This window comes from Silurus aristotelis (assembly GCF_946808225.1).
Source record: "Silurus aristotelis genome assembly, chromosome: 3".
Taxonomy (NCBI): domain Eukaryota; kingdom Metazoa; phylum Chordata; class Actinopteri; order Siluriformes; family Siluridae; genus Silurus; species Silurus aristotelis.
Genome location: NC_139576.1, coordinates 5,431,020 through 5,455,454, shown reverse-complemented (window position 1 = coordinate 5,455,454; position 24,435 = coordinate 5,431,020). Strand labels below are relative to the sequence as shown.

Sequence of the window (24,435 nt, the reverse complement as noted above, 5' to 3'; positions counted from 1 at the left end):
GGTGTATCACTATAAACTTTATGGTCTTTGACTCCAGTCTAAAGGGGGACCTTTTTTAAAAGGGAGGAGGACTTTTGTTGGAGGGGAGGGGGACCTTGGTTATAAGGGTTTGGGACTTTTGTTTGAGGGGAGGGAAACCTTTGTTAGAAGGGAGGGGGTCCTTTGTTGGAAGGCAGGAGGAGATATTTACAAAATTAAATGGTTTGGGAAAGAGACAATTCCAGTGATATTTGCATTATCCTTTTTCTTTCTATCCTTTTCTTCATTTGTACTACATCTGGGGTGAGTAGAAGCTGAAACTGAGCTCGAGCTGTTGACAAAGTCGTCCCCGAGTGTTCTGTATTTGTCTTGATCATGCACAGCATGTCAGTGTGGTCTACTTTGTCCTGATGAGAATCTTTAATGTCTGCGTCCCCGATCACAGCAGGATTAGTGTAAGATGCTGGTGTTTATTATCCTACTCACATTAACATTTATAAGTGAGGCTGGCATATTCAGACTGTTTCAAAGATGTTTCCCCCAGTGGCTTGGACGTGACCCCTAAGATGGAATCAGGAACGCAGATCACCTGTCCCAGTGTCTTATTTATGTCCTGTTTTTCTCATGTCACCTCACTCTTCAGTCCCCTCACTTCTTAATCCTGTCTCATTTTTGTTTCCTTACTTTTCTACTGTTCCTGGCCACATATCATACTATCTGTCCTTATATTTCTTTTTTTCTCCTGTACTATATTTTTGTCCTCCCTTACACTCTCTAATTTCCCTTCTTGTTGTTTTCCACATCATGGCTCCTCTACTCTCCATTTTTTGTTCCATTTCTCTCTTTCTTTTTCCTTTCCTTCCCTTTTTCCTCTCTTAGTTTTCTCTACATGTACTTTTTTTTTCTTCTCGTCACCCTCTCTAGCGTCCCATCTCCTCTCCTTCTTTATCCTGCATCCTCTATTTTCCATGCTGTCTCCTCCTGTTCCTTTGCGCCTTCAGGTAACAAAAGCTGTTTGTCTCTAATTGAAGCGATAAGAGTGAGGCAATTCAAACGGCAGTCAACCAACACTTCTCAAACACAGTTAAGTATAACTGCTGCCTGGTTTTGTCCGATTCCCCCCAAAAATTTAGTGGGTGGTGGGAAGGTCACCTGTGAGGTTCCCCCTTTCATGTTGAAAGTGTGCAGCATCTCTGATAGCAGCCTGTCGCCGATAGTGAATAACAAACAGGCACTTTAAAAGCTCTTTCTGCATTCCTTCGTCTTCTGAGCTTAACAGCTTAACCCGGAGCGTTTTCTCAGCGTTGGTTTAAATGTCAGAACGGCGAGAGCGATTCCTATCTCCCTTTGGGTAGTAAGAGTTGTAATAAAGAATAAACAATTGGGCATTGTGGTGGCCCGTAGGAGTCGTTTCGTCTCCAGTGAGAACGAGGGCCGCTTCAAGGGTTCCAGACATTTTCACTTTTCCTCCTGTAGGTGGCAGATTTGACTTGTTTCATTCAGGGTCCATTTTGCACATTGGTTTTCAGCCCTTAAGTAATATATTTATCTGGATATTTTTGGCTAAAATGTTCAACACAGCAGAACTAAATGAAATATCACAATAGTGCTTTCAAAATAAACACACACTCTCTCTCTCTCTCTCTCTCTCTCTCTCTCTCTCTCTCTCTCTCTCTCTCTCTCTCTCACACCCTTTCTAGGCTCCGATGTTTTCCTGGCCACGTCTGAGAGATGCCGACCCTGTCCTGCGCTGTGAGATGGCCTCCACCGGAGAGGTCCGGAGACTTTGTTCCTTCTAATCACATGTCTTTCATCTTGAATCTGTGTAGTGTTCATTGGGCCATGTCTCTGCACAGAGCCATGTGGCTACTCAGGGAAAGGACGAGTAATGAGCTGGGCTTCCTAGTTTTATTATCACAGCAAAAACTCTGAACTTACTTATGATTTCTTTCTTTTTTCCTGTTTCACTTCTACTTCTCTTATCTTCTCTTTTTATTTAATCTCTTATTATTATGTTTTCTTTTCTTTAATCCTTTATTTTTCATATTTTTTTTTTTGGGGGGGTTCAAGCACATGGAGAAACTCTATTGTAATTGTGGGGATTTTTATTATTATTATTATTATTATTATTATTATTATTATTATTATTATTATTATTACTACCCCTAAAAACCAAACCAAACTATAAGGTCTAAAAACTTGAAACTTGGCCAGACAGTATAGCTAAATTTGGGGAGAGGTTGACAATGTATCAACCCAGTTGGCTAAAGGGGGCACTACAGAGCAAATTTTTTTTTTATTCACTTTTCGGCCACAGCTTGTACACCGTTTGTCATAGATTCAAAAGTTTTATATCTTTGCAATCCATTGCTTAAAACAAAGTTTTACTCACTAAATGTTTTAACTTACTCTTGCAAGGTTTTTTGCCTGATCGGAACCAAAACAGTACAAAAATGTTCCCTTGGCAGTGAATATCAATACTTGTAAAATAAAGTTGAACTTTCGATTAATTGTTGCAAAGGGTTGCCTAAACGTTCGAAATAGGTCCTGTCACTTTTACTAAAATGGCCATAACTCATGAACGAAATGAGAAATTTTCACCTAGCTCATGTGTATGAGCTCAATCTTTGGTCAAATAAAAAAATGCGTAGCTTTGCCACTCGGTGGCGCTAAACAAGGGAAATACAAAAACGGCTATAACTATGCAACCGTTCTTCCGATCGACCTGAAAATCCGCAGTGTCTCTGTCCAATGTCTCTGAATTTCGAGCACCTATTACACAAGGCCGATCGGAAAAATACTTGGTGGGCATGTTCCTAATAGCTTTTTCCTTTTGAGCTTCACTGCCTTAGTTGCTTAAACACTGATAATCATCTTTTAATATATATTTTCTCCTGTCCTTTATTTTTCATCTTTCTTTCTTCTGTTGTTTTTTTTTTTTATATTTAGCTTTTATCAATGTCTACTCTTCTGTTTTTTATTTACGTTTTTTCCTCATTTTTGATATCCTCCTGTTATTTCTCTTCTCCTTTTCTCTTTTTTCTCCTTTTTTCTCTTTTCTATCATCTCCTCCTATTATCTCTTTTCTTCAATCTAGTTATTCTATTATTCTTCTATTCTTTTCTCTTCTCTTCTCTTCTCTCTTCGTATTGTTTCTTGTTGAAGATAATGATGAAAATGATGAAATGGGATGATTGAAGATGAAGCTCATAATGCTACTGCTGCTGATGATTATAATAGATGAGAACACTGTGTCTGTGTGCAGGTGGCTTGCTTTGGACCAAATATCTACTCTGCATTTTTGAAGGCGATGCTCTCCACAGGGTTTAAGCTTCCTCAGAGTGGAATCCTCATCGGGATCCAGGTGAGTGTGGGGAGCTACAGCAGTAAACGCTTCCCTCAGCCCTATTTCTCCACCTGTTTGTACTTCACAGAGATAAAAAGCTATCAGTATACGTCATTAATGTCGGACCGCTCTGTGTCACACTCATTGTGTTCCCTCATGAAGCTGGACCATGTCTACTCCAAACCCTTTACACCACGGCCTTTTACACTAAACATCCACATTGACACTTTCATAGCAGTATATGTAGCTTTCTTTCTTTCTTTCTTTCTTTCTTTCGGCTTCTCCCGTTAGGGGTCGCCACAGCGGATCCTCCGCATGTTTGATTTGTCACATGTTTTACGCTGGATGCCCTTCCTAACGCAACCCTCCCCAATTTATCCGGGCTTGGGACCGGCACTGAGAGTGGCTGGGGATGGTTCCCTGACCGGGGGATCGGATATGTAGCTATTCAAATATTATATACAGATCAGGAAACAAGCAATAACCAGAAACTGGAAAACCATGAAACAGAACATAAATGGGAGGTGGAAGTGTAGTGGCTAATGCATTAGACCTCGGATCGGAAGGTCATTAGTTTAAATCCTCTTCTCTTCTCTTCTCTTCTCTTCTCTTCTCTTCTCTTCTCTTCTCTTCTCTTCTTTTTCCTATTATTCTCTTCTCTACTCTTCTCTTCTCTTCTTTTCTCTTTTCTTCTCTTTTTTCTCTTCTCTTCTCTTCTCTTCTCTTCTCTTCTCTTCTCTTCTCTTCTCTTCTCTTCCTGTTTAGCACTTCACTTCTCTTTGTTTCTGTTCTCTTCTGCCTTTTTCTCTTCTTATTTCTACTCTCATATTTTGCTTTTATTTCTTCAGATCTCTTTCCTCTTGCCCTTTGTTTTCCCTCTTTCTCTCTTCTTTTTTTAATATATATTTAGCTTTTTGCCAATTTCTACTCTTCTGTTTTTTAGGACAGTTGGCTATCAACACTATAAGGGCAGAACAATAGCCAGAAACCGGGAACACCATAAACCTGAACATAAACATGAGGTGGTAGTTCAGTGGTTAAGACTTTGGCCCTTGGATCAGAAGGTCATGAGTTCAAATCCCAGCACCACTAAGCTACTACTGCTGGCCTCTTGTGCAAAACTCTTAACATTCCAACTGCTGATTTTCTAAGTCACTCTGGAGAAGGGAATCTGATAAAATGGCGTAAATGTAGTTTGTGACACACTCAGATGCACACACATGGGTAATGTATGTATACCAATTAGATATTACATTAAAACCACCTGTCTAATATGTTGTAGTTCCCCATGTGCCACTTAAGGTGTGGCACTAAGACTTTAAGTCCTGGACTTTTGGTAAAGATCTTTTTGGTTTGGGGAGTTTGGAGGCCGAGTCAACACCTTGAACTTTTTGTCATGTCCCATAAACCATTCCTGAACAGTTTTTTCGGTGCAATGGGTGGGTGTCCATTAATGAGGTCACTGATATTAGAGAGTTCAGTAGCCGTGAAGAGTGTAACTTGGTCTTCTTCTAAATATATACACTATATGGACAAAACTATTGGGTCACCTGACATTTCCCAGACATATGTGCTTCTTTACCAAACTGTTAAGGCAAAACTGAAGGCACACAATTGTACAGGACGTATAGTTTATTGATGCTGAAGCATGGAATTTCTCCTTCACTTGAACTAGGAGACCCAAAACTGTTCCAGCATGACAATACCCCTGTAAACAAAGCAAACTCCTTGAAGATATGGTTTGCATTGAAGTGGAAGATCTCCCTGTGTGTGTGTGTGTGTGTGTGTGTGTCCCCATATAGTGTACTTTAAATTTAGAGCTCAAGTGCAAAGAAAGTTCAGAGTTCAGAGTTACTTTACTTGGTAGAGCCATTGTTTGTTTTGAAAAATGTAGTTCTTATAAATTTTGGAAGCCACAGTAAATAAAGTTGTTGCTTTGAATCTATCGATAGCTTTTTTTTTTTGGTTGCTGGTAAATGTTAGATTCCAAGCTAAATTTCTAATAATATACCGTAAAGGATGTAGCTAGTTAAGGCCATTTGTAGGAAAGTTGTAGCTCAGTGGTTAAGATGTTGGAGGTCTGACCAGTAGGTTGTGAATTGAAATTCCAGAACCACAATGCCGGGCCCTTGAGAAAAGCTCTCAACCTCTTAAAGTTGCTCTGAATGGAAGTGTCTGCTAAAATGGCACACATGTAAATGTAATTAATGTCGACTAAGGAAAAGTCACTTGTTGTTTCGATTGGTAATCGTGCCAGGATGTTCATTTTACCGCCTGCAGGAATTTGTGTACTATATAAAAAAAACGCCGCTAATTAGGAGAACATGGATTTAGAGCTGGTTTGACACTATGCAGTTTCAGCACTCTTAGAAGATTATTACTTGTCACCTTGTACGTAATGAGCCTAATAAACTCTCGGCTGGATTCTACATCAACGTCAGGTTTTAAGATGAAGATCCCCTAACAATAGATGTGCGATTAAAGCAAATTACTACGCTCTGTTTTACGTCATCGAGCAGCATGATCCGGGCCCGTGCAGAAAACTGGAGCGAGTAGTAACAGACACATTATTATTAAAGTCGCATTATCCTTTTAAAAATATAAAAAAATGAGAAATGGCATTTTCAACCTGTAGTAAGGGGGCAATATAGCAGGCCAAATATTCACACTGAGCTGAGGATGATAAAAAATAGTAGCTTTATCATTCACCATAAGAGAGGCCAAGCATGTTAGCGCTATTATGACAGACAGACAGACAGACAGACAGACAGACAGACAGACAGACAGACAGACAGACAGACAGACAGACAGACAGACAGACAGACAATAATATGCCAGTTGCTTGCTCATTTGGGTTAACCTTTTAGGCAATAACATATACATTTCTCTTTGTTCAACCTCTTTGTCTCTGTGAAGCTGCTTTGGGACAGTGTTCAGTGTTAAAAGTGAAATACAAATAAAACTGAAGTGACAATTGGACATACAGACAGACATGTGGATAGAGTTGTAGATGGATGGACGGATGGATGGATGGATAGATAGATTAGATAGATAGATTAGATAGATAGATTCATTCGTTTAGAACCTATTGATTTCCTGCTTTGATCGAAAACTTCTTTGGGACAATGTCTATTGTTAAAAGAGCTATACAAATAAAATGGAATTGAATTGATGGACAGATGGATACCTCACTTAGATGAGTACCTGACTTAACGGCCTTGTTGCTAAATGAGTACAAATCTTCAGAAATTTAGCGAAGCATCTTAAAAGAAGAGTGGAGGTTATAGTAACAACAAATGGGGAAGAAATGTTGAATTGGATGTTCACAAATCACATGCAGATCAAATGGTTATGTGTGTATGTAGGGATGGTTTTAAATAAACAAAAATTGTTTATCTGTAATAAATGGACTTTTGGTGCCACCCAGCTGAGGATGGGTTCCCTCTTGAGTCTGGTTCCTCTCAAAGGTTTCTTCTTATCTCAGCCGTCTCAAGGACGTTTTCCTCACCACAGTTGCCACCGGCTCACTCGTTAAAGACAAACTGATTCCTTCTTTCTTAGCAAATTAAAAGTTGTGTAAAGTTGCTTTGAGACAATTTCCATTGTTGAAAGCACTATACAAATAAAAATTAATTGAATTGAATATTTAGTATATTTCAAGTGTGAAATTTCATTCTGTCAAACTAAATATTAAATTATGACACTTTTTGTATAACGTGCAAATTTGGTTTCAAACCGAATATGAGTATCAAATTTAGTATGTTCAAGTCAAACCAGGACTTTTGAGTTTGTAAAAAAAAAAAAAAAGAAAGAAAGAAATTGTTTAAGGGAGTGGAAAAATGCAATTGTCAGGACCCCTGAACCATCCTATCTTTGAAATGTTTACACCGTTTAAATCTCTTACTGCGGCTGAGTGTCTCATCATCGTACTGTGCTTGAAGTTTTCTGTAGATATCTGCCATTTTTACGCCTTTGTTCACAAGAAACTTCATCACCACACGCTGCTCCATGCACACTCTAACACTGTTGTCTGCTATCTTGATTGACGCTCTCTTGACTGGCCTGTGACATGTCAGTAATAGGACACACTAACCACTAAATACTGTGTTGTACCTCCACGCTAGCGTCCATTTTGATGCCCAGTTTGAAGTAAATTCCCCTTGTAGAACCAAAGCATTTTTAAGTCCGTTCATAGAGTTCTCTGTTCCGAAATATATCCACAATCAGCAGTCTCATTCCTCACGTCTGTATCCGAATGCACATTCAAGCGAAAGGTTTTCAGCTGATATCTCGCAAGTGCAGCATTCCCGAGCTACAGTTTAACACTCTGGGTTCCAGCAGGAAGTCGTGCAAGCCTTCACTGAAAATGTGTAACATGTTAAATTGGGTTGATAATTAGCTCAATTAAGAACAAACTAAGCAACTCTGGTGATTTAATGACTTCAGAGAAGACTTGCCACACGAAGCTTCAGGGCTCATGAGCTCAGATTTGATATAAACATGCTAATTCAGCTTGGCACTCAGCTTAGAGTTCATCTTACCATCTGTCATTATATACTGCACTGCAGACTGGGTAATGTATTCATTTCTCCCCAAACACTGTTGAATTCTTAATTCTGATTGACCACAAGGTGTCTATAAAGGCAGCTTTGACTGTAGATGTAATACAGACTGTTTATGTGAGGATGTTGTTTAGTCTCCAGTGTCAGTGTTTTGAGTCAGATATGAATAGACTTCATTACTTGATTTCTGTGTTATTTGTCTTTAATAGAGAGAACAAAAAGATCTAGGGGAAAGATCGTTTATAGCCGTTTAGAGCCATAAACCTCCTCCTTGGCCTTCCTCTTTTCCTCCATCCTCAGGATTCTTCTACCCATATACCCCATGCCCTTCCTCTGCACATGACCAAACTATCTCAATCACATCATCAGTCAATCCTTTGATTGGATGGTAAAAGAGCGCACTAGTGAGAGCTCGCAAAACACGTCTGTACAAAGATCTACTAAAACATTTCAGACCCAGACGGATGGCCGGACGGTCAGACAGACGGACGGACGGACGGACGGACGGACGGACGGACGGACAGACAGACAGACAGACAGACAGACAGACAGATAGATAGATAGATAGATAGATAGATAGATAGATAGATAGATAGATAGCAGTATCCACAAATATAGGCAATAAGGCAGGCAATAAATACTACAAAAATACTAAATAGTAAAACTTGAAAGGTAAGATAAATAAAAAGTCTCTCAAACACCGGGTGTTTGTTGAGTTTGTGCAAGTTAAGTGTTTTATCAAATCCTGTGCAACTCAAAGCGTTTTGGAGAGTTATGAGCAAACCGGAGTGTTAATGTTCATAGTGTACACCTTTTTCATGAAGAATCTATACTTCTTACCTGCACAAAAACACACAATATGCCTTCATTTTAAATTAAGGTAGACGGCAATGCACTGAAAAAAATGCATAGAAACCCCCGGGTTGTTTTATGAGGTTAATATCGATGCTTCTGCTACAGTAGAGATGATGCGTGCGGGTGGTGCAGTTGTGGCTACAGTGAAAGGAGACGTGTTGAATTGTGTTCTTTGGGTTTTTTGCTTCAGTAATGACTTTCATTCTTACTGTATGAGATTCCTGTCTGTGATGCAGCGCTCTGTTCTACTGCATCTCTCTATAATATTGATGGTTTCTGTATACGAAGTGTCATGATGGAATTGAGAGGTGGACTGATTCAGGTGGGTGAAGCCTTAGGTGTGTAATGCACGGCCCGAAACTGGTATCTTTATAGCCGTTAGTTGAATGTAGGTGATAAAATGTTTTTTATGATAAAAAATTTTAATTACATTACAAATTGACAAACAGGGTCAAGGTCACATCAAGGTTGAATGTATGAAATGATTTTTCTTTAAGTGCTTTTATGCGGCTTGAAGTCCATTTTACGGGAATTTGCAGCGAATAAATGAAGGGCTAAACTCGTTGACAGTGGAAAAGTCCCTACAGGTAAGAAGTTCTGTCTGGTACTAATTTGGTGCATTATTTGTTCAGCTCGTATCATAAAGTTTGGAAACTTTTTGAGCATTGTCTGTGTGTGGATGCTTGCTGACTACACTGACCTCATGACCTGCACACAAAAGCAATGAGCTCTTCGTTCTGACACAGCAGAGTCCTTTAGCATGTGAGTCGTGTGGCATCTTTTATTTAATATTCGTTGTTGGTATTTCGGGATTCATGTCTGCTCCCGGGGCTGAGATGTGGAATGTCTGGTCGGGGGGGTCATTGTCAGGTTGTTACGGCAGCATTATTTTCTAATGGAATCCGGAGTACAAATGAGAGTGTAAAATTCTCAGCGGAAATGAGCTGCCGCTGTGCTCGGCTCCAGCGCTGCCTGCCTAATGGCCGAGCCGGAGGGCCAAGGATCTGTCGCACTCATTACACGGCCATGGTTAAGCTTCTGATGCGGACATGCCGAGAAATAGAAATGCGTCTGGATCTTCTTCTCTAGCTGCCTGCACCGGATGACCTCCTCTTTCTCTCCCACAAGCTCATATCCCCTCCCTGTTTTGTCTCTCTTCATTTCTCTCCCAGCATTCTTTCAGGCCAGACTTCCTGTCCACTGCTCACCAGCTGAAGGAGGAGGGATTTAAAGTGAGTAAAACATCTTTGTCTTTGTTAAAACCATTGAAGGTTTATTGAGCTTCGGGGATTTGGGATGCATCCTGTGCAAAGTGTATCTTTAAATTTCAGGTGCTCGAAATAAATTTTCACAAGCGAATAGGGGTGTAACAGTACACGTATTCGTAACGAACTTTATCGGTACACGGCTTTTGGTTTGGTAAATGTGTGTTCTAAATGCAGTCCTTTTTAAGTGTGGAACTTTCTCAGAAACGCATTAAGTGCCGGACCGCAAGGTTGTTTAGTCTCCGCCTCTCACTTTAATCGCATTTTTTTATTTATTATAACATTATACTTTAAACTTTCTTTTCGGCTTCTCCCATTTGGGGTCGCCACAGCGGATCCTCCGCATGTTTGATTTGTCACATGTTTTACACTGAATGCCCTTCCTAACGCAACCCTCCCCAATTTATCCGGGCTTGGGACCGGCACTAAGAGTGGCTGGGGATGGTTCCCTGACCGGGAATCGAACCCGGGTCGCAGCGGTGGGAGCGCTGCATCTTAACCACTAGACCACCAGGGGACCTATTATTATAACATTATAATTTATTATAATTCAGTTCTTATTATTTTTATTATTATTATTATTATTATTATTGTTATTATTAAACTTGAGAACATACACAGCAATGACAGGGTTAAAAAAAAAAAAAAGAGTTAGCGCAGTGTCACTGTCGCTACTCACTCCGTACCGGCAATACGATTTGTAATGCATTGTTTAGCTCATGCATTAAAGCATACCACTTCCTGTCATTACCAACGCTAGCGATATGGATTAATTAGCATTTTATGTACAGCTACAAGAATCCCTCCTAAAAAGAGAAAATCCTGCTATTCCACATATCCAGGGAGTGAATGAATGAAGGATGGAAAGAATAAATACATTTGTTTAAATATGCTGAAATAAGTTATTTTTTTTATATACTTATATATACACACACACACACACACACACACACACACACACACACACACACCTGTATTACACAAATGGGTTCCAACAAATGTAAACTTTTTCATTTCATCTTTCGATTTATTAAAAAATATCTAATCAATTTAATTTGTGCCAATTTAATCGATTACTCAATTTCATCAATATGATCAAAAAGTGTCTTCATGTGAATTGAATTAATTCTATTTTATTTTTTATAAAATCTTATAAAATGTGTATTTTTATATAACCAAGCAGGCATTTTATTAAAAAAAAATTAATAATGTAAACAGTTAATGTTCACAAATGTTATTAATAAACTGCTTTGATTAAAAAAAACGACAAGCAATTTAGATTTTGCACTTCTTCCCCCAAGCGTACCGATATTGAACCGAACCGTGACTTTAAAAACCAAAGGACCGAACCATGAATTTGTGTACCGTTAAACTCCTACAAGGGAATAGGCTTCAAATGATACAAGGCAACTCTGCCACAACTAGGGCAATTTGTCACAACCAGCCTTTATATAGTGGAAGAAACCTGGAAATGCAGAACACACAGTGAACACGGGAAGTTTCACATTGACCTCGGCTGAGGATCAAACTGGGGACCCTGGAATTCCGAAGTGTGAAGATGGACATGGTACACTGAAACCAATGAACAAACATATGGTGACCAGAAAAATAAAGCAGTATACTGTTTCTTCAACACACTGCTTTTGCTCTTCTTCCAAGCTTCATACATCTTTAACCTGCTGCTAATGAAAGCAAATCACCTTTCTGTTTATGCTGGAGACATTTCAGTGTACAGAGGCTTCTTAAGGAAGCTACATGGAAATTCTGGAAAGTACCCAGAAACCTCTAGTTTATCAAAAGTAGGTAACAGCCCTTGAAAATCAGCTCGAATCTAATACATTACTGAGGCTATTACTGTTCATCTGATCCACAGCAGCAGCAGCAGCAGCAGCATCATACTGGAGAAGAGAGTTCTGTAGCAGGGGTGAATACATGGAGAAAGCTTTTGACAGAACTCTGTAGGATCACTGTATCAGTCACTTTTTTGATAAGCGGCATACAAAAGAGAGGAAAGCAAACCGCTTGACCATGGACGCTGGTGTAGGAAGTCGTAGTTTACTCATTGGCTAAGAGATTGGACTTTGGATTGGAAGGCTGTTTAATCACAGCATGGCCAAGATGCCACTGTTGGGACCTTAAGCATGCTCCGGAAGACATAAATACAAGTTGGGATTATTTTAATTGACACAATGTCAAAATCCTTGTGCAAGAAAAAATGATTCACTACCATATTCCTTTTTTAAATGTTCCACAAGAAGCTTGTCAAGCACCTTCTGAGATTCGTGGCGGCTCTCCTGCAATGGTGTCAAAACAGTCAACTTTGAGCAGCATTTTCATCTTCGGGAATAGCGCGAAGTCCGCAGGAGCCAAATCTGGCATTTAGGGTGGGTGCTGAAGTGAGATCAAGATGTTCACGATGAGAAATAGCACCGGTTGCACGGCTCCCGATATTCACAGGACCATGTCTTTAGGCACACTGACTTATAAAGGTCGGTGCTCCCTATGACTGTGCGTGCAGCTTTGTGCTGCCATCTGTTGGCATGTTACAAAACTCATCTCGAAACTGACTAGTATATGTATGGGTGATGAAAATGAGCATATTCACAGCATATCAGCATTATTGTATTTTTGACATTCTTCCTGCTTGTACGTTCATAGCTGTATGCCACAGAAGCGACCTCCGCTTGGCTCAATGCCAACGAAGTGCCCACACTGCCAGTCTCTTGGCCTAGTGAGGACGGAAAAGACAACGCGTTACCGACGATAAGCAAGTAAATATATTCACAGTGAATTATTTCTGATACATCTTGGAATTTGATTATTCTATGCTGGTGAGTGAAAAATGTGTTAGCTTTCTTTCTTATATTGACTTGGAGATGACAGGACATAAGATGAGTGTTTCCTAAACTGACTTTGTTAATGTATTTATTAATGATTGTCTTTTTTTTATAATATTAAATTCAACTTTCTTGTGAAATATTCAAGAGTTGGTTGTTTAATGTTTCATGCGGTGGCCAGATTATTTGATTTCGATCTTTTTCACGCTTCACCTTCGTCCTCCCTCCTTCCACGTTTACCAGATGGCATTTGCGCTTCTGGCAAAAGGCATGCATGCGATGCTGTGGAGTTTGGAATAAGCACAGACCGTTCACCACACCACACAGCTGATATTTACCCTACACACACGCATGAGTGTTCCAAAACATGCAGCAATGTCTGGGAATTTTCAGGGTTAGTCAGGAAGCTGATAGTTTATCAGCTCTGCCTGCAGCCCAGGTTTTAATCATCCACACTTTCTCTATTAGCATTCTGATCTAAGGACGTAGTGTCTGAGGGCAATTTCATTTCGCGTCGGCTCCACCTTTTTGCGCATTTTGTTGATTGTTTTTCGGAGTTTCAGAGATAAGCCTGGGTTCGTGCATGATCACACAAACGTGTTTGTCATTTTCAGCCATTTTTTCCTCTTTGTGCAGTCTGATCAGTAATGGCGATATAGACCTGGTGGTAAATCTTCCCAACAACAACACCAAGTTCGTGAAGGAGAACTTCCTCATTCGCAGAATGGCTGTGGATCATGCGGTACCCCTCATCACTAACTTCCAGGTTGGTTTTGCTTACAGAACCTCATTATGTACTTTTTTGGAGGAAATTAAATATTTTTTTTTTTTTTATTCGTTAATTAGTTAAATGCCCCAAGCCTTGGTATCATTAACTAAACTGTTCATTAGGGCATGCTGATATCCCACACTTAACCACATGGCGTATCGTACCCATTAGCCTTATGGTGTCAGAAACACAGGAAACACAGTGAAAATAAAGATGTCCTGTTAATTCTCATGTTGTCTTTCATTACTCTTACTTTTTTATTTCCATTTACACTGCTTTATTTACTTCTTGTAAAATAATTTACTGGGAAGTGAATCTGTAGGTCATGATTTTATATCCCGGTATCTCTGGAAAATTGCCAGGGAATCTGCCATTGCTGGGCCTTTGAGCAAGGCCCTCAAATTGCACAGTTCCTTCAATAAGATAATACTTCCTTAGTCTTTTTAACTGTATATCAAAAATCTGAATATTTTGATGAATGTTTCTTGACTTGGAATTCAATATCTTTTCCTTTCCCAGGTGGTGAAGCTATTCGCCGAAGCCATTAAGCATTCAAGCAAACTGGACACCACCAGTCTCTTCCACTATCGCCAGTGGGACGCGGGACAGCAGGGTTAGAGATTCCCGAGCCATCCATCCCACTTGCCAAATACCTCTGACTAATCAACGCTACGAAGCGCACAGAGACTCCTACAGATCCAGAACCAGGTTCTGACAGCCCTAAAGGGGGTTCAGAGTCTCCCAGATACTCCTCCACTGACTTTCAAACCAGCCTTGAGCCTCCATTAACCTTAATGCAAGTGTTTTTTTTTTTTTTAATACCCATTTCCACATCCGCAGTGGAGTGGAGAGGATTCATTTTAACGTTTATCACTTAGCCCTAAAGACACCCCGGACCACTGGGGCTTTTTATAGCTTATAGAATCTCAAATTATTTGGTCCTTGTGTGTTTATATCATGTTGGCCTGTTTATTCAGGCTGGAAGCAGTGTGGTGTTTACAGGAAGGAAGTGTGTCTTCTTTCTGATCACTTCCCAGTTGTGTAAATTCTGTCATAAGTCATAAGTGTGAGAAAGAAGGAGCTGTTCATTCAAATAAACGTCCCTGTGTGTAATATGCTGGTCAACATATCACAACTCTGGTTATTGTTCAATTCAATTCATTTTTTTTGGTATTGCGCTCTTAAAAATGAACATTTTCTCAAGACAGCTTTACACAGATAATGTGCTGATAAAAATGAATATGTTCTTTATGAGTGTAAGTTTGTCCCTGATGAACAAGCCGGTGGCGACTGTGGTGAAGGAAAAACTCCCCGAGATGCATAAGGAAGAAACCTTGAGAGGAACCAGACTCTAGAGGGAACCCATCCTCATCTGGGTTGCACCGAATGTCCATTTACTGCAGATATATGATGTTGCCCGGTGCAGTAATGGTGATCAGAAACTGTAGTCCTGAGTCAGTGTAGCAGACTGTTGACATTAACTCCAGTCCAAATACATCCTCAAAGCTCTCGTTCTTACTCCGGAATTTCATGGAACCACCCAAGGCATTGATGAGAAACCGTCCCAAGCTGCACAGAGTGGCCTCCAAATGAAGAGAACACTATCCAGAGGCAGGCCTGGACCAAGTGGGAAGATCCACGGAGGGAAGAGGGACAGGAACAGTGGTCACTGGAGCCTCAGGAGCATGTTTAACTCGACAGAGAGAGAGAGAGAGAGAGAGAGAGAGAGAGAGAGAGAGAGAGAGAGAGAGAGAGAGAGAAGAGAGGTGACAGGAAGAGAAGGATATGGATAATTATGTGTCTTTATTGTTGTATGAAAGTTAATATCACTGTGCAGTTTGGACTCCTGCAAGACTCGCTATGGCAGCATAACTAAAAGGGAGAACCAGAAGGTAACACCGACATGAGGGATCTCTGGGATAAGAGACGGCCCACCACACCACTGTCAACAAACCTGAGTGAACGTGTGAGAGTGAGGGGACGACAGCATACAAATATCCCAGTTCACCAAACACTCTATATCAATGATCCCTCCAGATCTGCGCCTTTACCTAAGAAAAAATCTACTGATTGAAGACTTGACTTAATAAATATGTTTTTAGCCTCGACTTTAACACTGAGACTGTGTCTGAGTCCCGAACACTAATTGGAAGGTTGTTTCATAACTGTGGGGCTTTATAAGAGAAACATCTGCTGTAGACTTCATTATTTGAGGTACCAACAAATGGCCTGCACATTTTGATCTAAGTAGGCGTGGAGGATCATATTGGTACAGAAGTTCACTCAGATAGTGCGGTGCGAGACCATTAAGTGCTTTATACGTCAGTAGTAGTACTGTATTTTATAATGTGAGATGTAATTGGGAGCAGTGTAGACATTAAATAAGGGGGTGATGTGCTCATATTTTCTAGATCTAGTGAGGACTCTTACTGCTGCATTCTGAACTAACTGAAGCCGAACTAGTTCTTCGGCATCCTGTAACGACATCATATTTCTATTTTTAGCAATAAAAATAATATTAATAATTAAAAATAATAAGTATTATGTACTGGACCACACCCACACACACACATGCGGTAAATTCTTTTGAGAATAGCTGTAAATAGACTGTATTATAACCCTAAGTAATAAATGCTCTAAATTGTGTTGGTTATTAGCATAAACCAAATTTTTATGAAGTCTTTAAATGACATTTCATTTTGCCCTCTTTTTTCCCGAATTGTTTCCATTCCCCTGCTTTGTTTAGCCACTTTGCTGAGTGAGGCGCTCGGGCACACTCGAGGGAGACATTGAGCGACTCGGAATTAAAGAAATATCCCCCGGCTTAATAAAGGCAAGCAGAGTGAGTTAATAGTGTTTTCCTCCCCGATGAATTTAAGGCTGATTGCCATTGTTTATCAATTAGCACGAACGCGGCATCGATCAGGCCCGAGCTTCTCAGCGCTCGTGCTTTCCGAGCCTTTCGAGAAAACATAATCAAGCTGTCTGGTGCATCTGCCTCCCACCACTTCACAGGATTTATATAGTTTGCTTCATGCTGACTGTCAGCATTTAACAGATGGTGGAGTCTAAAATGTTGGACTTATTCGAGTTCACCACTCGCTGCCAGGTAGATCCAGGTAACGGACATCATGTGATGCTGTTTTTTTTTTACCACTGATCTGATCTGAATGATCTCATGCCCCTGATTTCCTCCCACTTGCTTGCTGATATTCAACAGGAAACAGTCGCTGGTTGTTCAGATTGTTGTGTTACTCAAATATCTTTGAACAATGACTCAGTCATGTATCAGTTCTCAGGATTTCAACCTTGATTTGTTACACAGTAGCACTCATTCACACCCAACCATTTACATATGTGACAGATAGATAGATAGATAGATAGATAGATAGATAGATAGATAGATAGATAGATAGATAGATAGATAGATAGATAGATAGATAGACAGAGAGACAGAGAGACAGAGAGACAAATGGGAAAAAGATAGATAGATAGATAGATAGATAGATAGATAGATAGATAGATAGACAGACAGACAGACAGACAGACAGACAGACAGACAGACAGACAGACAGACAAATGGGAAAAAGACAGACAGACAGAGAGACAGACAGACAGACAGACAGACAGACAGACAGACAGACAGACAAATGGGAAATAGATAGATAGATAGATAGATAGATAGATAGATAGATAGATAGATAGATAGATAGATAGATAGATAGATAGATAGATAGATAGATAGATAGATAGATAGACAAATGGGAAATAGCTGGATAGCTAGCTAGATAGCTAGCTAGATAGCTAGCTAGATAGCTAGCTAGATAGCTAGCTAGATAGATAGATAGATAGATAGATAGATAGATAGATAGATAGATAGATAGATAGATAGATAGATAGATAGATAGGCAGACAGACAGACAGACAGACAGACAGACAGACAGACAGACAAATGGGAAAAAGACAGACAGACAAATGGGAAATAGATAGATAGATAGATAGATAGATAGATAGATAGATAGATAGATAGATAGATAGATAGATAGATAGATAGATAGATAGATAGATAGATAGATAGATAGATGTGCAAATATAAAAAAACTCATGACCTCCAACATCTTAACCACTGAGCTACTCCTTTTTCCCCTTTCATCAACATGTTTTAAGAAGTAGGAGGAAACCAGAGAAGCCTGAGGAAGCTTATTAGTGGATGTGGAGAACATAACAAATTGACACAGAAACTATACAGGGATCAGGATCGAACCAGGAGATGTGATGCATTGTGATATTTGAGGTGAAAGTTTGCTACTGGGGTTGCTAGAGGTAATATGTTATATTGGATGATATTGTTATTGTAACTCTAAACCTAATTGTCCAGGGGATTGCTGTTATAGGAAAACAATCGATGACAGACTGTAATGCAAAGCAGGCTTCCTGATACCACCCTAAAGCTGATGCGTTTTCAATAACAGCATGTTTTGAAGTCCTCTAATAGCACACCAATTTGCCAGTTTCTTTTAATTCATTTCATTTGTTAAAGAATGGCACGTGGTGCTGTGTCTATATAATTATGTTTTAACGTCATGGAACATTATTTCTATGTCCTTGAAATCACTCTTCCTAATCATTCTATGTTTTTTTTTTTTAGATTGGGAAAGTAATTAGACAGGAAGTGCGGTTTGTCATTTTTAAAGTACCGAAAAAGAATACTCAAAATTCACTGATCCGGTGGAGACTTCATTACATGTTTTGGATTGCTTATAGGATCCATTGCATCCATTATACAAGTCCCTGTGAATGAGCTGTTGCTATGGAAACAGTGATGTAGTTAGAATGGGTAGATGAATATATGTTTATAGTTACAGACACTGTGTAAAATGTAAATAACAACAGAATGCAATGATTTGCACATCTCATACACCGATATTTTATTCACAATAGAAAATATAGAAAACATATCAAATGTTTAAACTGAGGAAATGTACCATTTTAAGCAAAAAAATAAGGTAATTTTGAGATTGATTTTAAAAATGTGCTATTAAAATTTAACTACATCACTGTTTGCAATTAATGAAGTTAATTGACAAAAGGTCACGAAGATGATTGGGTATAAATAGTCTATCTGAGAGAGGCAGAGTCTCCCAGAAGTAATAATGGGCGGAGCTTCACCAGTCTGTAAAAGACTTCTTCTTCTTTCAGCTGCTCCCATTAGAGGTCCCCACAGTGGATCAGGTTCAGTTAAAGGTTGTGACAATGTAGGGTCTTTATGGGCAGCATAAGGATTTTAAAATCTGTCTGGACTCTAACGGGGAGTCAGTGTAATGACTCCAAAACTGGAGAAATATGCTCACCAGACCTGGTCTTTGTCAGAATCCTAGCAGCTGATAGCAGCTCTCTGCTGCCAAGTCTGCCTCTGAATGCAAATCATCCTCTGCTAATGATTTAAAATGTGACTTGTGTTCAACAAGTCCTCCCACACCACCCCACTGCTGCGCTCCCTCCACTGGCTTCAGATTCAAAACATAGAAAGCCAAAAATGAACCAGCAACCTTTTACCTCAAAGCTCTAATCACTCCTCACACTTCTAGCACTGTTCGACTGGTCCCATTTTCTCTAAGGGTAAGCGGTAGGATTACATCAAGATTCTTTTCTGTTCAGGCACTGAGGTGGTAGAATGAAGTTTTCCAAGATGTCCGAAGGGCTGAGTCACTGGCTATCTTCAAGACCAACCTCTTCCTGAAACACTTAAACGAGTACTATAACACTGCTATAAGTCAAGTCAAGAAGCTATTATTGTCATTTCTACCATATGTAGCTGATGCAGTACACAGTGAAATGAGACAACATTCCTCCAGAACCCTGGTGCTACGTCAAGCAACACAGAGCTACATCACAAAACATAGAGCTACAGAACAGACCACAGAGTTAAGGACTAAAGTAAGTGTCCTCGCCACATAAAGTGCATGACAACACAAGACAGTGTGGGACAGATACACACAACATACAATAGCGCTGATCTGTAAACCTATTGTGTAATGTTATACAGTACAATGTGCGAAAGAGAGAACTATAAACAAGTGTACTTGTAAACATGAACACAATGTTGTGAAAAAACAGCATGTAAACAGTATAATATGATTATATTATAATATGGGTGGTGCTGAAGAAATTAATGTGTATGAATTATAATGAGTATTGAGTGTGTGTTGAGTTCAGGTTGCACAGTTTATTAACACACAGTTGAGTAAGTGTGTGTGTGAGTTTGGTACAGTTCAGTTTTGTGTGTGGAGGATCCTGATGGCTTGAGGGGAAAAAACTGTTGCATAGTCTGGATGTAAGGCCTAAATGCTTCGGAACCTGTTTCCTGATGGTTGTAGAGTGAAAGTTGTTCCTTTGAACAGAGTTTTAGGCTGATGGTACTCTAAGTGTGCAACCAAAGTGAACCAGTTTTGGGGAGGTGGAAGCTCAGTGGTTAAGATGTTGGACTTCTGATCAGACGGTCATGAGTTGAACTACCAGCACCACCCAGCTGCCATTGCTGGACTCTTGACCCTCAATTGCTCAGTTGTGTAAATGAGATCATTGTAAGTCACTCTGGATTTGAGCAACTGCCAAATGCCATAAGTGTAAAATGATGATGTAATAAGTATTAAAGAGTCGCTAAATGGCATAAATGTAAATAATATGCGTACTGTAACTGATACTGTCTAAATCTGTATTTTGTTGATTGTGTTCAATTTGAGGAAATTTTCACCGTATCTCTGGAGACAGTACATCACATATCTGCAGTTTTTCACTCTGGAGCGCATTCTCTCATACGACTCCATTAATTGTTTGATTGATTGTGCAAATTAAGCCCGTGGCTCCCCACCAGCAACACGAGCATGTTTCCTAATCGATAGCGCCGCTTTTCTCTGCCCACAGATTAACTCATTCATTAAGCAGGCTGATTAATCCTGCAGATAAGCGTACGAAGCGCTCGCGAAAGCAACTCGTCGCAATTCTCCCAAGGTCCAAACAGATCGCTTCAATTAGCTGCGAGTGTTTTTCAACCTTCCGCTGCCCTGATCGAGTTTCAAGACTACTTCAGCGTTCCCCGAGCGAGTGGAGGTTAATTTGTTCGAGATCGTTCGAGAGTGGGAATCCGATTAAAGGCAAAGAGCCTGGCGGCGCTGATGAGATCCTTCTTCTCAGACGCCTGCCGTTAACCGAGCCGGAGAGACTGATAGCTTTTACTGAACATGCTCCACATACTGAGGGACTGAAATGCATTTGCCAGTCTGTACACCTAGAATTAGATTTTGTTTTCATTTTTTTTTGGAAGAAAAATCACAGCCAGGAGCACAATGTAAGATTTTTGCCATGATTTGTTCGTCTAAAACAAATTTAGAAAACCCTAAAAGATTCGTATAACCCTAGGCTAAAATCTACAGTAGCTGATCGCCGTTCACCAATTAACGCCGAATAATAGCCGTTACGATCATTTTCCTTCCAATAAAAGTCTTGCAGTGTCAATAGATTTCAGACTGCTTTTTTCTATAACGATCGTCAAACCAAGATGAGAGAAGATAAAAATTTTTGTATTTTGAGATTTTATTCAGCCCACAGTAGGAAAATTTCCATGTTCCATTCTAATATGAAGCAGAGATACAGTACAAATATATACAGTACAGTATATAAATAAAAAGAAAAGAACAATAATAGTGGTTACACTATCAAACAAACAAATTGCACTAGATTATTGCACAGTTTAAATAGACCCAAAATGAGCTCCAAACCTGATGATGCAATTAGCGTGACAACTTTAAACCACCTCAGGGAACATGTCGAAACGAGTCCAGTGGACAGTATAGCAAGAAGATAACATCCTTTTTTGCCCAGCAAGTTTTTTCCACCAGTTTTCTTTATCAGGCATGTCATGAACAAAAAGAACGCTACACATCGTTTTAGTTCGCTTCTAGTTACTATTAGTGAGAGAATGCGGGTCTGAATCATTCACGGATTGATCAAGTCAAGTCAAGAAGCTTTTATAGTCATTTCAACCATATATAGTTGACGCAGTACACAGTGAAATGAAACAACGTTCCTTCAGAACCCTGGTGCTACATTTAACAACATAAAGCTACATAACAGAAAACTCAGAGCTAAGGACTAGTAAGTGTCCTCACCACATAAAGTGCATCATGTGCAATCTGGTGCAAACAGTGCAAAACAACACAAGACAGTGTAAGAGAAATACACAAAACACAAAACAGCGCCGCCAGTCAACCAGTTGATTATTGCACACTGCGGTGGGAAAGTTGTTGACATGAAACTTTGTCTTGTGTGTGTCAGTTTTTGACAACTGAAATCCTACAGTGTGACATGGGGATCATGTTCATACACACTAACAAGCAACAATCGCAAAGGACTATTAAAAATTGCCGGCATTTCACAGTCTGACTTTTAAAATCTTAAAAAACACTTGTGAAAATTTGTCACAATTACTTACATTTCTATTACATTTTCATTATAGCATATGGCAGATGCCCCTCTACAAATGTTCTATAAAAAAAAAAAATGTACTGTTACTGGTTCATTAGGACACAGACTAAAGATCTATGGATCGGAAGGTCACGAGTTCAACGAGTTGAGGATGGTGTGAGAGTGATGCAGTTCAGGGTGAGATAAGTGAAGGGAACTTAGAGGTGGTGTTGATGGCTCAGAACTTGCTCTCACTTAACCATGATGTCTTCAGTGTTTTTCAGGCATATGTGGTTCTTCCTCAAACTTTTACCACAAGGTTGGAGGCACACAATTGTACAGAATGTCTTTGGATGCGCTAACATGACATTTCCCCTAGATTTAGAAGACCCAAACCTGTTCCAGCATGAACATTTCTGGGAGGAATGTCAACTCTGACTGCACCCCAGGCCTCCTTACTTCACCTACATCAGTACCTGACTTTACTAACACCGTTGTGGCTGAATGAGAACAAATCTCCACTAAATCTAGTGGAACATCTTCTCAGAAGAATGTGAGAGCAAATTGTAAGCATATCAACATAAACCTTTGAGTTAAAACTGTACTACTGCCAGTGGTGCTGTTATAAAAAATTAATGAACACAATTCTGACTAATCAGAATACAGTAGCAGAGAGATACCATAGGTCAAACAACTGATTAAAGCTAATAGCACTGCATTAACAGTACATAAAATTGGATTCAACCATTTCTGTCCATGCAGGCTGCTCAGACTCAGACTTGTTCAGTCTTTTGTCATTCGAGACTGGACTTCTGCAGCTCTCTGCTGGCAAATCTTCCACTGAACGCTATCCGTCCACTGCATATGATCCAAAACGCAGCTGCATGACTAGTGTTCAACCTGATGCTTGGCTACAAAGTCAAAAATGGACCAGCACATTCTTATTTCAGAGACCACATCACTCCTCACACTGCACAATGCTGCCTGAGATCCTCCAGCACTGCTCGACTGGTACCACCTTTTCTCAGGGTAAAAGGTAAATGTACTTCAAGGCTCTTCTCTGTTCTGGCACCGAGGTGGTGGAATGAATGTCCCCTAGATGTCCAAACAGAAGAGTCCCTGGCTATCTTCAAGCAATAGGTAAAGACCTTCCTCTTCCTAAACCACTTAAACTAACACTTTCCAAGTTTGCATTGTAAAATAAATTCTCTCATCAGAGTTGTAGGCTGATTTATCTTAAATTTGTAATCTAGCGTACCCGTGTAGATTTATTCACTGATAGAGACTCAAAGCAATTTTCGCTCTGGACACGGGTGTCTGCTAAACTAAACTAGCTTGTATACTGATATAAACAGATGTCAAAAAATCTAACGTGCCACACCAGAAAGCACAACTATAAATGAATAACAAATAATTCAAAGTACGATCATCTTTCATAAATAGGAAATTGTAATCCACATCAAATTTGTGTTACAGCAAACAGATCATCTTTTCTGTTTCACTTTACCAACCCATTACTAATTAGATTCCTATAACATCATACACCACGAGTGTTTCATTCATTTAGTTATTGAATATTTTCATAGATTTTTCTAGCAGGAAGTAAAATTCTTTCTCTTTTGTGGTTCTTTTATGTGCTTTTTTTCGTCATGTGTGAGGTATAAGGATGAAGCAGTAACCCTTTGGTTAAGATACTAAAATTTGGGTTGGAAGGTTGTGAACTTAACTCCCAGTACCACAAGTTATCCCTGCAGGACCTCTGAGAAACCCCTTAATTCTTAAGTTGTATAAATGTGAGCTAATTGTTAGGTCTTCTGGATGAGGGTCTCTGCCAAATGACTTTTCACAACAGACATTGTTTTAAAGCAGCTTTAGAGAATTTTAAGAGTTAAGGTGTGTGTTTATCTCTGATGAGCAGCCATGGCGACTGTGGCAAGGAAAAACTCCCTTAGATGTTATGAGAAAGAAACTTTGAGAGGAACCAGACTCAAAAGGGGAACCCATCCTCATTTGGGTGACATCAAGAGTGTGATTATAGTCTTTAAACAATACAGAACACTGGAGAGTGAGAACTAACATGAGCACTGGAGTGTAAGATTATGAGTAATGTTCTTTCTACAGTCTTTTACAGTCATTTGATGTTATGGAACCAGGAGTTCCTGGGCAACTCATAAAATGTTGACTGTCTCATAACAGCATTACAGAGATAAAGATGTTTTAATATGAGCAAACCAACGGCACCTGTTGCAAGGAAAAACTCCCTGAGATGGCAACCCTGAGAGGAACCAGAATCAAAAGGCAACCCATCCTGATCCTCAAGACCGAATAGGTCCTTAAATGCAGAACTGTTAATGCATAC

At 39.7% G+C, this 24,435-nt stretch overlaps 1 protein-coding gene across 1 annotated transcript in view; it reads left to right on the top strand.

The window, feature by feature from the left end:
• Nucleotides 1-14,742, top strand: part of cps1 (carbamoyl-phosphate synthase 1, mitochondrial) — an 85,166-nt gene extending 70,424 nt beyond the window's left edge. Inside the window, exons 33-38 of the mRNA XM_083536259.1 lie at nucleotides 1,680-1,754; nucleotides 3,245-3,343; nucleotides 9,915-9,974; nucleotides 12,666-12,778; nucleotides 13,481-13,610; nucleotides 14,133-14,742. Coding sequence (XP_083392385.1) covers nucleotides 1,680-1,754; nucleotides 3,245-3,343; nucleotides 9,915-9,974; nucleotides 12,666-12,778; nucleotides 13,481-13,610; nucleotides 14,133-14,231 — 576 coding nt within the window. The 3' untranslated portion in view covers nucleotides 14,232-14,742. The remainder of the gene's footprint in view (nucleotides 1-1,679; nucleotides 1,755-3,244; nucleotides 3,344-9,914; nucleotides 9,975-12,665; nucleotides 12,779-13,480; nucleotides 13,611-14,132) is intronic.
• The last annotated feature ends 9,693 nt before the right edge of the window (nucleotides 14,743-24,435 follow it).